Source organism: Ctenopharyngodon idella, chromosome 21, assembly GCF_019924925.1.
Source record: "Ctenopharyngodon idella isolate HZGC_01 chromosome 21, HZGC01, whole genome shotgun sequence".
Taxonomy (NCBI): Eukaryota; Metazoa; Chordata; class Actinopteri; order Cypriniformes; family Xenocyprididae; genus Ctenopharyngodon; species Ctenopharyngodon idella.
The window spans coordinates 6,231,074-6,247,089 of record NC_067240.1 but is presented as its reverse complement, the minus strand read 5'-3'; the positions used below and the strand labels follow the sequence as shown (position 1 = coordinate 6,247,089).

At 34.5% G+C, this 16,016-nt stretch overlaps 4 protein-coding genes across 4 annotated transcripts; all 4 read left to right on the top strand.

Moving 5' to 3' along the window:
- On the top strand, positions 1-834 carry LOC127504316 (C-C chemokine receptor type 8-like). The gene has a single exon (XM_051878867.1). The coding sequence runs from the start codon at positions 1-3 to the stop codon at positions 832-834; it is 834 nt and encodes a 277-aa protein (XP_051734827.1).
- A 5,124-nt stretch (positions 835-5,958) lies between these two features.
- Positions 5,959-7,287, top strand: LOC127504198 (uracil nucleotide/cysteinyl leukotriene receptor-like). The gene has a single exon (XM_051878727.1). The coding sequence runs from the start codon at positions 5,959-5,961 to the stop codon at positions 6,787-6,789; it is 831 nt and encodes a 276-aa protein (XP_051734687.1). The 3' UTR covers positions 6,790-7,287.
- A 799-nt stretch (positions 7,288-8,086) lies between these two features.
- On the top strand, positions 8,087-8,914 carry LOC127504315 (C-C chemokine receptor type 8-like). The gene has a single exon (XM_051878866.1). It carries the CDS (start codon positions 8,087-8,089, stop codon positions 8,912-8,914), a length of 828 nt encoding a protein of 275 aa, XP_051734826.1.
- Positions 8,915-13,483: 4,569 nt separating this feature from the next.
- On the top strand, positions 13,484-14,314 carry LOC127504314 (C-C chemokine receptor type 8-like). The gene has a single exon (XM_051878865.1). The coding sequence runs from the start codon at positions 13,484-13,486 to the stop codon at positions 14,312-14,314; it is 831 nt and encodes a 276-aa protein (XP_051734825.1).
- Positions 14,315-16,016: the final 1,702 nt, after the last annotated feature.

The following is a 16,016-nucleotide window of genomic DNA, read 5'->3' as shown; positions in this document are numbered from 1 at the left end:
ATGATTAACTCTACAGTGAACTTCAACACACCTGAAGCATCTACAAACTCCACAACTCAGTCCATTGGACTTCTGGACAGTCTGGAAATCTGTGTGTACAGCATCAGTTTTCTGTTTGGTCTTCCTACACACTCCTATGTTATATGGCTCATCATCACAGGAACAGGCAGTGAAGTCTTCAACCTCAATCTGTCTGTTTGTGAGATTGGCATCTGTCTCAATTGTTTTGTATATGTACTATCATACTGGATTTTCAGTCTCTCAACATTAAAAGTTTTTTTTGTAGGACTTACCATCTCTGGTCGTCCTCTGTTTCAATGTCTGATCTCTGTTGAGCGTTATCTGGCAGTGGTTCATCCTATAACCTTTCTGAGGTTTAAACCTCTCAGATATAGAGTGATCTGCTGCACTGCGGCCTGGATAATCACTCTTGGCTCGTGTTTGGTCTGCATGTATACTTCAGGTGAAGAGAACAGGCCTATATATACATGGTTCTTCTCTCTGCAGTTCCTGTTCTTCCTCTCCATCCAGTTGTTTTGTCTTGTGGCTGTTCTCAGAGCTCTGAAGCAGTCAGGACCAGGAGAGAGAAGGAGAGAGAGAGAGGAGGAAAACCACATGAAGAGAAGAGCATTTCATCTCATTCTAATAACTACTGCAAGCATGGCTATCATATATGTCCCATATACAATCATAGGATTCATTACCATTATAGTAAAAAAGTTTATTAATCTTCTTTGGTTTGTTGGTTTTACTTGTTATGTGCTGGCTGGTTTTGTGCATCCTGTTCTTTATTTGCAGCGCACTGGAAAACTGTTCTGCCTCAGTTTGCCATAATATTTGCAACTGCGATATTTTAGTAGATTAAGATAGTGAACTTATCAATAATGATTATTGCTCTGTGAAAACTCCAACTAACAGTTTTTGAGTAATTTCTCTGAATTAGGGTCTTTGACACCTCAATCATCATTACTCTGCCAAATTAATGCAGCTCAATGCCGCTTCCAAATTCTGGTTGTGATCCATCATAAGAGTCACTTTAAAGCTTCTGATGCCATGCCAATTGCTGCATCACCCTTTACTAGATTTAATATAGCAACATTGTGTCATAATAGTAACACACAAGTTGCATTGTGATCCCTCCCAAAATGCACAGAGTTTCGCATTGAAGAATCTGTGTAAATGTACCTTTTTGTAGTATATATGCTACATCAATGCAGCATCTGAGTCTTTGCAGTGTAAAGTGCTTCAGAACATGTTAGTGTTCACAGTTTATTCACAAATTGATTTACTGATTGATGGCTGCCACAGAAATGAATAAACTTGGCTTCCTGTCAACACAAATGTCTAAAGTATTTATTCCATCTCTGATTTTTAAACTCTCAGTCTAAGAATTTGCATCGGTGTTGAATAAGTGGCACCTGTGCTGTCTTTTCTCTCTCTCTCTCTCTCTCTCTCTCTCTTTTTTTTTTTTTTACAGATTTGAGTCATTATTGATTTGAATATTTATTCTAGCAAAATGCATACCTTGAAGTAAGCAATAAGGTAAGAGAGGCTGTGCTGTATCGTGAATAAGTCACTCCGCTTCGCGTCGTGCCTAACAACACCCTTCAGCCGTGACTTACACACGATACAGCACTAGCCTCGAGTACCTTATTGTTTTTTTTTAAAAAACGTTACCAAACAATACTAATATTAAAGCCAAAAATATATATCAATGCAACTTTCATGAATTAAATTTTCACTAAAAACCTTCCTTCCACCCGAAAGAATAGTCCCTGACCGTGAACAGCAACACACAGTAAAATCCCCAGAGTTAAATCAACTCTGCTCAGAGTACATTTGGTCCCTCTCTGAATAGTGTTAAAATAACACTGAAGCAGAGTTAAAGTTAATGAGATAATTAAGCTATTAATTAAGTGATGATTAAACATTAATGATGAACACCTGCTGTTAACAAGCAGAATCACTGAAGAAAAGAGAAACACAAGAACTACAACTGACTTCAGCCAAAACCATTTAATTGAAATCAACTGAAGATAAAAGTCATTAAATCTCACTAGATCTGATTAAAAGATCTGATTCACTTATTACTAACCAGATTGACGTTATTTCTGTCACAAGTCTAAAGAAGTTCTTATTGAGAATTAACAGAGGTTTAGATGTTGCTGTTTTATTGGTTAAAAATGTATGCCACCATCGTAGTGGTCAGGGTTTGTTTTAGTTGGGCTCTTGACCCTTTTATGTTTTTAAAACAATTTGTGTTTGAACAATAGTATTTCATAGCAAACACTTGTACGTTGCTGAATCAAAAGACTAGAGAAGTATTTTGAATTAGCATCACAAAGAGGTCTCTTTTACGGAAGCCCTACACGGCCATGCATTATTATTTTTTTTCTATCTTGTTTTGTCGTGATCACGACTTATTTTTTTCGTGATCTCGAGATAACAAAAGTTGTTTTGTCGTGATCACGACTTAATTTTCTCGAGATCTCGAAATAACAAAAGTTGTTTTCTCGTGATCTCGAGATAACAAAAGTTGTTTTCTCGTCATCTCGACATAAAAGTTCTTTTTACAGTGATTGATTCTGAAACACACTGTACCCGGATTCTACTGTTGCTATAGTAATGAACACAACTTTCACGCGCATCTGATCGACGGATAAATCATGCGCTCTTATATCTTGTGGATATTTCAGCAAAATGTTTACTTCACTTAATAATAAAGTTTACAATAAATAAATACATATAGGCTTATATAGGCAAATGTACGCTAAACATTTTATTTGTGTAATTAACATGTTTAATGATCAACAGAGCATTCAACATCTCAAGCGCAGCCAGAGTGCCTTCAGAAAGATGCCAGATTATTCTATAATTCTATAAATTATTCGATTAAACCCACTTTATTTGCCTCATTCGTTTGAAATAAAATTATATTACATAATGTGTTTGTTATTTTTATTCGTCATGTAGGATAGGCTGTGATATCATTAAACTGTCTTCCTCCAGTTTCTAGTTTCAGGTGCAATACTCCAGATTTCCAAAAAAAAAAAAAAAAAAAAACTTTAATCCAGTTGATATAGGCTAAAACAATCTTGGGATGCTGTTTGAGAAGAGTGTTTATGTATGTGTGTTGTTTCCAACAAAGAAATGTAGAAAATAGGTTACACACTATCACTGAATTAAATGACATAGGCTATAAATCATATTTCTTATCAATATACATTGAGTGAGTGAAACGAACACTGAAACTGCGATGATTAAAATGGCGTCTTAAAGATACACAATAAGGTGCAAACAGAATACTACACAGTGACATCAAAATTAGTTTTAATAAGCAATAAGTTTAGTATCACACCGAACTATTGCGGTCGTGAAACTGTGGCGAGCCATGCACTAGTCAGAACGATAACAGATACACTTTCAAGCAAAATAATCATATTCAAGCATTTAACAGTTAAGTTAATTACTTAACGCACACAATACTGCACAAAATAAAGCGATCACGAAGACTCTCTCTGTCCGAAACTCGTACAATCTGGGCCAATATGAACTAATTCAGTAAAGTGGAAATTTACTGCACATCATCAGTTATATTTGGTAATATACTGACACCTGTTGGCACATTTGTGTAATTTACAGCAGAGATTAAGTCGTGATCACGAGAAAACAACTTTTGTTATCTCGAGATCACGAGAAAATTAAGTCGTGATCACGACGAAAAACTTTTGTTATCTCGAGATCACGAGAAAATTAAGTCGTGATCACGACGAAAAACTTTTGTTATCTCGAGATCACGAGAACATTAAGTCGTGATCACGACAAAACAACTTTTGTTATCTCGAGATCACGAGAAAATAAGTCGTGACCACGACAAAACAAGATAGAAAAAAATAATAATCCATGGCCGTTTAGGGCTTCCGTACTCTTTGGTTTCTTGACAGCGGTTACAAAATTGCAACAACAAAAAAATGCTTCTGTGCTAAAAATGAACAACTATTACTGCTCAGGCTTATACATGAAAACATAGCATACAATCCTCAATGGTGGTGACAATAATTATTCACACTGCAGTGCATGATGGGATTTTTGTCCTATGGTAAAATCTAACATAGAAAGTCAAGGGTCAAGAGCCCAACTTAAGCAAACGCTGATCTCCTTGATGGTGGCGTCTTTTTTCTTTTCTTTTCTTGACCAATAAACCTCTGTTGATTCTCAATTCTGTAGATATGAGAAAATAAAGTCAATCTGGTTAGTAATATGTGAAGCTGGTAATGCTGTTTGTGGAGTTGTTTAATCTACAGAGATGTCATGATTTTATCTTCAGTTTCTTCAGTTTTTATCTAAGGCTGTGAATGAAGTCAGTTGTAGTTCTTGTGTTTCTCTTTTCTTTAATGATTCTACTTGTTAACAGCAGGTGTTTGTCATTATTGCTCAATCATCACTTAGTTAATTGCTTAATTATTTAATTAACTTTAACTCTGCTTCAGTGTTATTTTAACACTATTTAGAGAGGGACCAAATGTTCTCTGAGCGGAACTGATTTAACTCTGGGGATTTTGCTGTGCAGAAGTTACATTATTACGCTAATACATGGCGGCAAAGACTGTCTTTATGAGTGTGTCAGTCTTTTACACTGAAAAGACTGGATTGTTGTGAACATGGAACAAGACGCAACTGACTAATGCTTTGACTAGCGACTGTCAGTCACGGGAAAACCTCTTAAATGTTAAAAGGGCAAGATAATACATCTGACATTCAAACAGATGTTTTATTATGAACATAGGACTGACCTGAAGAAAAATGCTAAATCTGAATGCAGGTAATAAACTTGCTCACTTGATCTTTTTCTCACAATACTCTTCTACATAATACAGTATTCATTAATGAACAATATCAATTGAGAACATACAGTTTACGTTGTTAAGAGTGGTTGCTAAGGGTGTTGTGTAGTGATACACAGAACCGTTGGGTGAAGCGGTCATAGCCGTGTTTTATTGTGAATAAAACCAGAATCAAGGACAGGAACTAACCGTTTTATAATGTGCTATTAGTCACTTTGCTTAAAAAGTCTGCCAAAAGCTTAAAAATAAAATGTAATGTAAAACAATAATCCTCCTCCTGTTAGTTGATAAATGTTGTGTACATTTTCAAAGTCAAGTCAGTGACGTTTGGAGGAATTAAACCACAAGTCTGCAAATTAATATTAGACAGAAAGTGTCATGAAACATAATTTAATGATTTAAATGTTATTTAATATTAACTGATTTTACTTGAGCACATCATTCCCAAAAATATGAATCAATTCACATTTCATATTATTCAGATGAATTTAAATAGAGTATCACAAGCGTTCAAATGAACGTTTTCTGCATAGAAGTGAACTGCATTTGCTGTTGAAACATTTACTGAGACTATCTGCCTTTTTATTATAAATGTTACCTTTTGCATATCAGATGATTTATGTGATGTGTAGCAGATGAAGTCATGCACATATATTCTAATAACAGCTGTGAAGTCAGTCTACAAAACACAGCACAGAGATTTATACACAACCAGAGAGACTGGACATTCAGGTGATAAACTCAATTTTTATTCTATTATTCGATAATATTCAATAAGAATCAGCATTGCCACTGTGCTGTTTTCCCCCCTTGGGGCAAGTTTTATGAGTAAATAGAAACTTAGTTTTATATTTCATTAAAAATAATGTAAAATCCATTTAAGAAAAAAAGGTTGTTTTCATATGAATGTAAGCAATTAAATACTGCCTTTGTGAAACAATATTTTATAGATTTAATAATAATAATGTGGATTGGTTGTTTGGGATTAAATTGTTAATTTTGTAGATTTACAGACTAGATTCAAACTTAATTTACTCTTGTCTCCTCCCATAAATCACAGCTACATTATATATGTTTTGTAAGCTGTTAATTTGGGAAGACAAACACAGAGGAGATGAATAACTCTACAGTGAATTTCACCACACCTGAAGCATCTACAAATTCCACAAATCAGTCCATTGGGCTAATGGACAGTCTGGAAATATGTGGGTACAGCATCGCTTTTCTGTTTGGTCTTCCTACACACTCCTATATTATATGGCTCATCATCACAGGAACAGGAAGTGGAGTTGCATCAGAGTTCCTCAACCTCAATCTCTCTGTTTGTGAGATTGGTAACTCTCTGAATGGTTTGATCTTTGCACTGTCATATTATTTTTTTAGTCTCTCAATATTAAAAGCATTTTTACTAGGCCTTACATTCACTGGTCGTCCTCTGTTTCAGTGTCTGATCTCTGTTGAGCGTTACCTGGCAGTGGTTCATCCTGTAACCTTTCTGAAGTTCAAACCTCTCAGATATAGAGTGATCTGCTGCACTGTGGCCTGGATAATGATTCTTGGCTCTTGTTTTGTATGCATGTTTACTTTCGCTTTGGAAAACTTTGAACATACATTATTCTTGACAATGAATTTCCTCCTCTTCCTCTTCATCCAGTTGTTTTGTCTTGTGGCTGTTCTCAGAGCTCTGAAGCAGTCAGGACCAGGAGAGAGAGGGAGAGGGAGAGAGGAGGAAAACAACATAAAGAGGAGAGCGTTTTATCTCATTCTAATAACTACTGTGAGCATGACTATTATATATGTCCCATATATAGTCATAGGAGTTGTTACGTTTCTGAGACAACAGATTATTAATTCACTTTGGTTCACTGGTTTGATTTGTTATGTGCTGGGTGGTTTTGTTCAGCCTGTTCTTTACCTACGCCGGGCTGGAAAACTGCTTTTTTAAAGGTTAAACTGTGTTTTAAATGTAACATGCTAGTGTGTGATACATTGTAAATGCTCTGTAAATACACTTTAGTCTCTTATCAAGTTGTTTTTTACAGTACATTTTTTTGTGGAATATATGCTGTGTATTTATCCAGTATTTTCAACTTTTTTTTTTTTTTTTTTAAATAACTTGATTTTTTAAAACTTTTGAAACAGCGTTAGTGTTGGAGTAGGGATTCATTGGGGATGCTATAAAACATATTTTGAACAAAAATAAATGCATGCATTGTACAAAATTTAAACTGATGTCCATGTTTTAGTGTTACAAACTACTTCATGTTGCTCTTCTCGGTTACAGACAGACATTAATTTACATCATGTCGATAGCCTAAGTTACAAATTCAGAACATCTTTAAATTCCTCACAATGAAAGTTAGAAATATACTGTAAAGTCATGGAGTTGCAGACATTAAAGGAAACAATTCTAATCATAAGTAAAAACTTTTAAGCCAGCCATTAAAATCAACAGATGAAATCAGACACGTAGTGCATTTAGTTTATTGTTATTTTCTGTCCTCAATTGGAGTAAACACACTTTAAATTAATTCTACTTAAAAGCATGTCTAGCGGCATCTTTTAGTTTTCACTTCTTTCACAAAGTTTTCATGTATTTCAGTTGCCACATTGGTCACTTTCTGTACAGTACAACACCCCTTTTTTTACTTTAAATATTTGCATGTTTTTTCTATTTATTTTCTGACGTGCAGCATATGTCATGCGCATATAATCATATATATATTTCTTGAATTCAGTCTACAAGCACAGAGATGTACACATCCAGAGAGACTGGGCTTTCACTATTCAGGTGACAAACTACTCTATTCATTTAATTTTCTGGTTTTTAACCTCAACAATACTGCAACAATATCACTTTGTTGATTGAAATTGCAAGGGGCAAATTTAACCATTTAAGCTATTGAGTAAAACGACTGAGCTCTTTTTTCTTTTAACAGAAGTAACAGTTAAAAAAAAAAAAAAAAACATTCCTGGAAAATATGATACAAGATGATATTTTGCACTTAAATGTATATGAACCTAAATTCTACTGAATATAGATCCATATTTTGCGGTCATTTAATAAATATGTACTCTGTTGGGTTTAAATTAGGAATGTTGTAGAATTGCAGACTGTATTGTTTGTTCATTGAACATTTATTCATTAAAATTATACCTGCTTCACACTTCTCTCTTTTTAGATCATGGTTACATTACCACATTTTGTGAGCCGCTGAACTGAGAAGACAAACGCAGAGGAGATGAATAACTTCACCACACCTGAAACATCTACAAACTCCACAACTCAGTCCTTCGGCTTAATAGAGAGTCTAGAAATCTGTGTGTACAGCATCAATTTGTTTTTTAGTCTTCCTGCAAACTCCTATATTATATGGCTCATCATCACAGGAAGTGGAGTTGCATCAGAGTTCTTCATCCTCAATCTCTCTGTTTGTGAGCTTGGTATCTGTCTGAATGGTTTGATCTTTATACTGTCAAGGTGGATCTCAAGCCTTGAGATAATAGATGCTTTTTTAATGGGACTTACATTCACTGGTCGTCCTCTGAATCAGTGTCTGATGTGTGTTGAGCGTTACCTGGCAGTGGTTCATCCTGTAACCTTTCTGAAGTTCAAACCTCTCAGATATAGAGTGATCTGCTGCACTGCTATTTGGTTTATTAGTCTTGGCTCATGTTTGGTCTGCATGCATCATTTAGCCTCAAACAAATTTCGTGCACATACATGGTTCTTGACCATGCAGCTTACACTGGTCATCTCCATCCAGTTGTTTTGTCTTGTGGCTGTTCTCAGAGCTCTGAAGCAGTCAGGACCAGGAGAGAGAAGAAGAGAGAGAGAGGAGGAAAACCACATGAAGAGAAGAGCGTTTCATCTCATTCTAATAACTACTGTGACCATGATTATCCTATATTTCCCATTTACAGTCACAGGAATCTCTATCATTCTGACAGCAGACAATTCTCCAACAGTTTGGTTCACTAGTTTGACTTGTTTTATTCTGGCTGGTTTTGTTCAGCCTGCTCTTTATCTGCACAGAACTGGAAAACTCTCCTGCCTCTGTTCATCATAAAATCTGCAATTGTAATATTTTACTTCAGTCCAGTTACCAAATTTAGTTATTGTTATTGGGTAAATATGTTACAGGTGAATGTGATTTCACCAAGTACAACATGTTCCTGGATCATCTTTGTTGATCCTGGAACAACATTCCAATCAGCCAATCAGATTTGAAGGACAAGTTTCAGTTTGTCAAGTTTAGGCTAACAACTGGGATTAGGTGGGATTGTACTTCAGTTTCACATTAAAAGCTCTGTCTAAATATACCTTGTCATGATGTTTATGTGGCCTTTGCAGTGTGAAGTGGCAAAAACATGTTTTTTGACTCTGTCATCCAGTTTTTATTTAGAAAGATGCAGCACCACAAACAGACTTTTAGTTGTACTTTAGATTAGTCTATTTATTTATACAAAGGTGAAGTTAATTGTGAGTGTACTCATCAGATATGGTAGATATAAGTGGTTGCTATCAGTCTGTCATTTTTTCCCAGTTAAGACAGGACCACTTTGGCAAGTTACTTGAGTTTATTGAACACAATTTATCTTTGGCGGTATGGTTCCTTATTGGGGTTCTTGCTCCAAAATTAATTGAACATACAAGAGCTTTAACATTAACCCCCCGGAACCATCAGCTTGAAAATACATAGACAATTAAGACACTTAGTAATGTCTTTAAAAGCGAACATGGTAATCGTGTAGATATAGCAGTGGGACGTCTATACTGTAGCTTGGTTATGAGGATGAGTGTCTCTCAGCAGTGAGGTCCATGCCAGCCGGGACTTGAAAGCCTTAGTGATCTGAAACAAAAGAAGACGACAACCAGAAGGTGCACAGTAATATGCTTATAATGGGGAGGGAGGGAGGTTTGCGAGCAGTTTGAGCATACTTACCGAGCAGTAATGCCACGTATATATGTCCCGTGTCTAATAGGAGAATGGTAGTGATTGGAGCGATTTGACAGCTGACCGCATCAGCTGGTTGCAGCACTATGCCTACGTGGCCTGACTGAACTAACGCTGTGCTCGATTGATGACATTTTTTCCCAGTAGTGACATCAGCTTATATACTGCAACCTGTCCACTGACAGGTAGTTTACCTTTATGAAAATGTACTAATAATTTACATGAATGTATAATGGTAAAATTAGGAATATTTAACATTAAGCTTTCAGGTTTGGTATTGTGGTCATAATATAAAATTATGGCCATTTTATCACATATTTTAGAAGTAAATAAAAAGTGTGACAAAACTCTATGAAATAGTGAATAGATGTTCAGGGTAATGTGAAAAATATAAATAATAAATTAACTATAAATTAAATTAAAATAAACATTAAAACATAACACCTTAAATACATATATAAAAAATATAAACATAAGCAATGACTGTATCTTTGTAGATAGGTTAATGTGCATATTAATTGCTCACACTTTTATTCTGTAATCTCTTATCACATATTTTAGAAGTAAATAAAAAGTGTGACAAAACTCTATGAAATAGTGAATAGATGTTCAGGGTAATGTGAAAAATATAAATAATAAATTAACTATAAATTAAATTAAAATAAACATTAAAACATAACACCTTAAATACATATATAAAAAATATAAACATAAGCAATGACTGTATCTTTGTAGATAGGTTAATGTGCATATTAATTGCTCACACTTTTATTCTGTGGGACTTTTTGTGTCTGTATGTCAGCACAGTTTGAAATCGCTGCCCATAATTATTCTCGAGAAAACAATACGTTTTGTCCATTTAAAATGGCTGCTAGTCAAACGCATGTTAAACACAGTAAGCGTCTCTAATAGTCATAAAATAATCTTCTTCTTGACTTATTTTCTTTTCTGATGAACTTGAGAGATTTTTTAACATGTGTAATCTGTGGATGTAAGGTTACACTTAAATAATAATAATAATAAAAAAAATAATGCGCACAGATTAACATTTCATAAAAAATAAGAATTGTTCATTTTAATTTCATGGTGACTTCAATGTTGTTTTTGGTTGCCACCATCATTGCGATTTGTGCATTAAAATATGAAGTCTATGCTTGTCCATATAAAACTATTTAACATTTCATGGGCATGATTAATAGAATTTGTCTTTACTGCTTTTAATAAACACTTTGAACCTTTGATTTTCTGCTGGGCCTTCTCAATAAGTATGGTTTACTAGGTGACCATCTATATTGTGTGTAGGATGGGCTGGTTTTGACGATGACCGAGTGTCACCTTTCCCTTATGGAGGCTTTCCACTGAGATTGTTGTATTAAACTTGACATCCTATCATAACAGATGATTAAAGAGTTTATGTCTTTGCATATTTGGTGTTGATTGAGTGGCAGGTGTGCTGGCCAGTGTCAGAAATATAGATAATGTCTGATCTGTGTCGAGCGTTACCTGGCAGTGGTTCATCCTGTAACCTTTCTGAAGTTCAAACCTCTCAGATATAGAGTGATCTGCTGCACTGGAGCCTGGATAACAATTCTTGGCTCTTCTTTTGTATGCATGTTTACTTTCGCTTTGGAAAACTTTGAACATACATTATTCTTGACAATGAATTTCTGGTAACACTTTACAATACGGGTGCACTAATATGCATTAATTCATGCTTAACTAATGCACAGATAATCATGTTTTAATGTATGACTCATGAAGAACTAAACCATTAATTAATGATTACTGCATCAGCAACTAATAAAGTTTCTATATGATTAATAGATTAAGTAATATATGAATTGTTATTAATTAAATGTGTCATAATGTATTAATTCCTTAATAACATATTTTATTAACTAAAAGGGTAAGTTAATGTGTTAATTACCACAATGGTTTGAAGCCATGTACTTCAACTTCCAGTTGTCTACTTTAATTAATCATTAACTAATGATTTGAAAAGGTATCATTATGTTATGACTTTACTTGTTAAGGCACATGACTATTAATTACTTAATGTATGACTATATGCAGTCATACATTAAAACATGATTATCTGTGCATCAGTTAAGCATAAACTAATGCATATTAGTGCACCCGTATTGTAAAGTGTTACCGAATATCCTCCTCTTCCTCTCCATCCAGTTGTTTTGTCTTGTGGCTGTTCTCAGAGCTCTGAAGCAGTCAGGACCAGGAGAGAGAGGGAGAGAGAGAGAGAGGAGGAAAACCACATAAAGAGAAGAGCGTTTTATTTGTTCAGTCAGTTCTTTACCTGTGCTGGGCTGGAAAACTGTTCTTTTTTTTTTTTTTTATATAAAACTGTATTTTAAATGTAACAAGTTAGTGTGTGATACATTGTGATTGCTCTGTAAATACACTTTAGTCTCTTATCAAGTTGTTTTTTACAGTACATTTTTGTGGAATACATGCTATGTATATATCCAGTATTTTCAACATGCTGATTCTTAAAGTTAGCTTTTTTTTAAATTACTTGAGTTTTTTTTTTTTTTTTTTTTTACTTTTGAAACAGCAGTTGTGTTGGGGTAGAGACTGATTGGGGATGGTATAAAACATATTTTGAACAAGTATGTTTACTAAAATAAATGTATGTACTGTACAAAATTTAAACTGATGTCCATGGTTTAAGTGTTACAAACTACTTCATGCTGCTCTTCTCGGTTACAGACAGACATTAATTTACACCATGTGGATAGTTACAAATTCAGAACATCTTTAAATTCCGTAAAATGAAAGTTATAGTGATATAGTGTAAAATCATGGAGTTGCAGACATTAAAGGAAACAATTCTAATCATGTGTTAAGAACTTTTAAGTCAGCCATTAAAATCAACAGATGAAATCAGACACGTAGTGCATTTATTTTATTGTTATTTTGTGTCCTCAATTGGAGTAAACACACTTTAACCTCATTCTACGTACAAGCACGTCTAACGGCATCTTTTAGTTTTCACTTCTTTCACAAAGTTTTCACGTATTTCAGCTGCCGCATTGGTGACTTTCTGTACAGCACAACCTCCCCTTTTTTACTTTAAATATTTGCATGTTTTTCTTTTTTTTCTGACGTGCAGCATATGTCATGCACATATATTCATATTTATATATATTCCTTGAAGTCAGTCTACAAGCACAGAGATGTACACATCCAGAGAGACTGGGCTTTCACTATTCAGGTGACAAACTACTCTATTCATTTAATTTTCTTGTTTTTAACCTCAACAGTACTGCAACAATGTCACTTTGTTGATTGGAACTGCAAGGGGCAAATTTAACCCTTTAAGCTATTGAGTAAAATGACTTTGAGCTCTTTTTTCTTTTGACAGAAGTAACAGTTTAAAAGAAACCCATTCCTGGGAAATATGGTACAAGATGATATTTGGCACTTGAATGTATATGAACTTGAATTCTACTGAATATAGATTCGTATTTTGCAGTCATTTAATGATTATGCACTCTGGTTATTTGGGTTTAAATTGGAAATGTTGTAGAATTGCAGACTGGATTGTTTGTTCATCGAACATTTATTTATTAAAATGATACCGGCTTCACACTTCTCTCTTTTTAGATCATGGTTACATTACCACATTTTGTGAGCCGCTGAACTGAGAAGACAAACGCAGAGGAGATGAATAACTTCACCACACCTGAAACATTTACAAACTCCACAACTCAGTCCTTCGGGCTAATAGAGAGTCTAGAAATCTGTGTGCACAGCATCAATTTGTTTTTTAGTCTTCCTGCACACTCCTATATTATATGGCTCATCATCACAGGAACACTAAGTGGAGTTGCATCAGAGTTCTTCATCCTCAATCTCTCTGTTTGTGAGCTTGGTATCTGTCTGAATGGTTTGGTCTTTATACTATCAAGGTGGATCTCAAGCCTTGATATATTAGATATGTTTTTAATAGGACTTACAACCACAGGTCGTCCTCTGTTTCAGTGTCTGATGTGTGTTGAGCGTTACCTGGCAGTGGTTCATCCTGTAACCTTTCTGAAGTACAAACCTCTCAGATATAGAGTGATCTGCTGCACTGCTATATGGATCATTAGTCTTGGCTCGTGTTTGGTCTGCATGTATAATTTAGCCTCAAAAAATGTTAATGCATATGCATGGTTCTTGACCATGCAGCTTACACTGGTCATCTCCATCCAGTTGTTTTGTCTTGTGGCTGTTCTCAGAGCTCTGAAGCAGTCAGGACCAGGAGAGAGAAGAAGAAGAGAGGAGGAAAACCACATGAAGAGAAGAGCATTTCATCTCATTCTAATAACTACTGTGACCATGATTATCCTATATTTCCCATTTATAATCACAGGAATCTCTATCATTCTGACAGCAGACAATTCTCCAACAATTTGGTTCACTAGTTTGACTTGTTTTATTCTGGCTGGTTTTGTTCAGCCTGCTCTTTATCTGCACAGAACTGGAAAACTCTCCTGCCTCTGTTCATCATAAAATCTGCAATTGTAATATTTTACTTACTTCAGTCCAGTTACCAAATCTAGTCTACCAAATCAACAAAATTTGTTGATCCCAGGAATATGTCTTACTTGACAAAATCAGGGTGACTATATGTTACTGGGCATGTCTGTTTTCTTCAGCTGTCCAGTTAACACAAATGGCAACACTGTCAAAAACATAACATGGTAGCTGTGATAAACATTGTGATTCCTCTGTGATTGTACTTCAGTTTCACATTAAAAGCTCTGTCTAAATGTATCTTGTCATGATGTTTATGGGCTTTGCAGTGTAAACAAAACATGATTTGTGACTCTGTCATTCAGTTTTCATTTAGAGCGATGCAGCACCACAAACTGATTTTTAGTCATACTTTTGATTGTTCTATTTATTTATACAAAGGTTAAGTTAATACTGAGTGTACTTGTCAGAAACGGTTGATATAAATGGTTGCTACCAGTCGGTCATTTTTTTTCTCCACTAAAAATGTAAAAATGTGACATCATTAAGCTTATAACCTGTCAACAGACAGGTAGTTTACCTTTATGAGAATGCACTAATAATTTACATGAATACCTACTAGTAAAATTAGGGACATTTAACATTAAGCTTTTACGATAATATGTATGTTTGTATTGTGGTCATAAAATAAAATAATGGCCATTTTATCACATATTTTAGATATAGATATTCAGGGCAATGTGAAAAAATATAAATAATAAATTAAATCATTTAAATGAGGCCTAAACATAAAAACACAACACCTTAAATACATATTAAAAATATAAATATATGTCTGTATGTCAGAAGCATTTGAAATCGCCTCCCATATTTATTTGAGAAAACATTACGTTTTTTTTTTTTTTTCCATTTAAAAACGCGTGTTAAACAGTAAGCGTCTCAAATAGTCGCAAAATAATCTTTTCTTTTCTGATGAACTGGATCCTTTTTAACATGTGTAATATGTGGATGTAAGACTACAAGGGCATACAAATTAAAAAAAATAATAATAATGATGTAATAAACACTATAACATTCCATAAAAAAATAAGAATTGTCAATTTTATTTTCATGGTGACTTCAGTGTTGTTTTTGGTTGCCACCGTCATTGCGATTTGTGCATTAAAATATGAAGTCTATGCTTGCCATATAAGACTATTTAACATTTCATGGGCATGATTAATAGAATTGGTTTTTACTGTTTTTAGTAAACTCTGAATATTTGTTTTCCACGGGGCCTTCTCAGTAGGTGACCATCTATATTGTGTGCAGGATGGGCTGGATTTGTCGATGACCCAGTGTTACCTTTCTCTTATGGAGGCTTTCCACTGAGATTGTTGTATTAAACTTGACATCCTATCATAGCAGATGATTAAAGAGTTTATGACTTTGCATATTTTGCATATTTGGTGTTGACTGATTGGCAGGTGTGCTGGCCAGTGTCAGAAATATAGATAATTTCTTTAAAGATGTAAAGACCATTTTTCTACTGTATAAAAATATCACATTAATTTAGCCGGTGTCTCAGTTTTTATGTTAAGATCAGCTGATCAAATGTTAAATGTGGCTTGATAAAGTTCAAGACAAAAGGTGTCGACAGAACACACTTTAGTGTTCAAACTTCACTGCATCAACACATTTAAAATTTGTCAAATGAATGCCAATAAAATATCCCAACATTTCAGTCTGTTTTTTTTTT

Bases quoted from the DNA above. Each gene is read 5' to 3' on its own strand.
- LOC127504198 (XM_051878727.1), top strand. From the start codon at position 5,959: ATGAATAACTCTACAGTGAATTTCACCACACCTGAAGCATCTACAAAT.
- LOC127504315 (XM_051878866.1), top strand. From the start codon at position 8,087: ATGAATAACTTCACCACACCTGAAACATCTACAAACTCCACAACTCAG.
- LOC127504314 (XM_051878865.1), top strand. From the start codon at position 13,484: ATGAATAACTTCACCACACCTGAAACATTTACAAACTCCACAACTCAG.
- LOC127504316 (XM_051878867.1), top strand. From the start codon at position 1: ATGATTAACTCTACAGTGAACTTCAACACACCTGAAGCATCTACAAAC.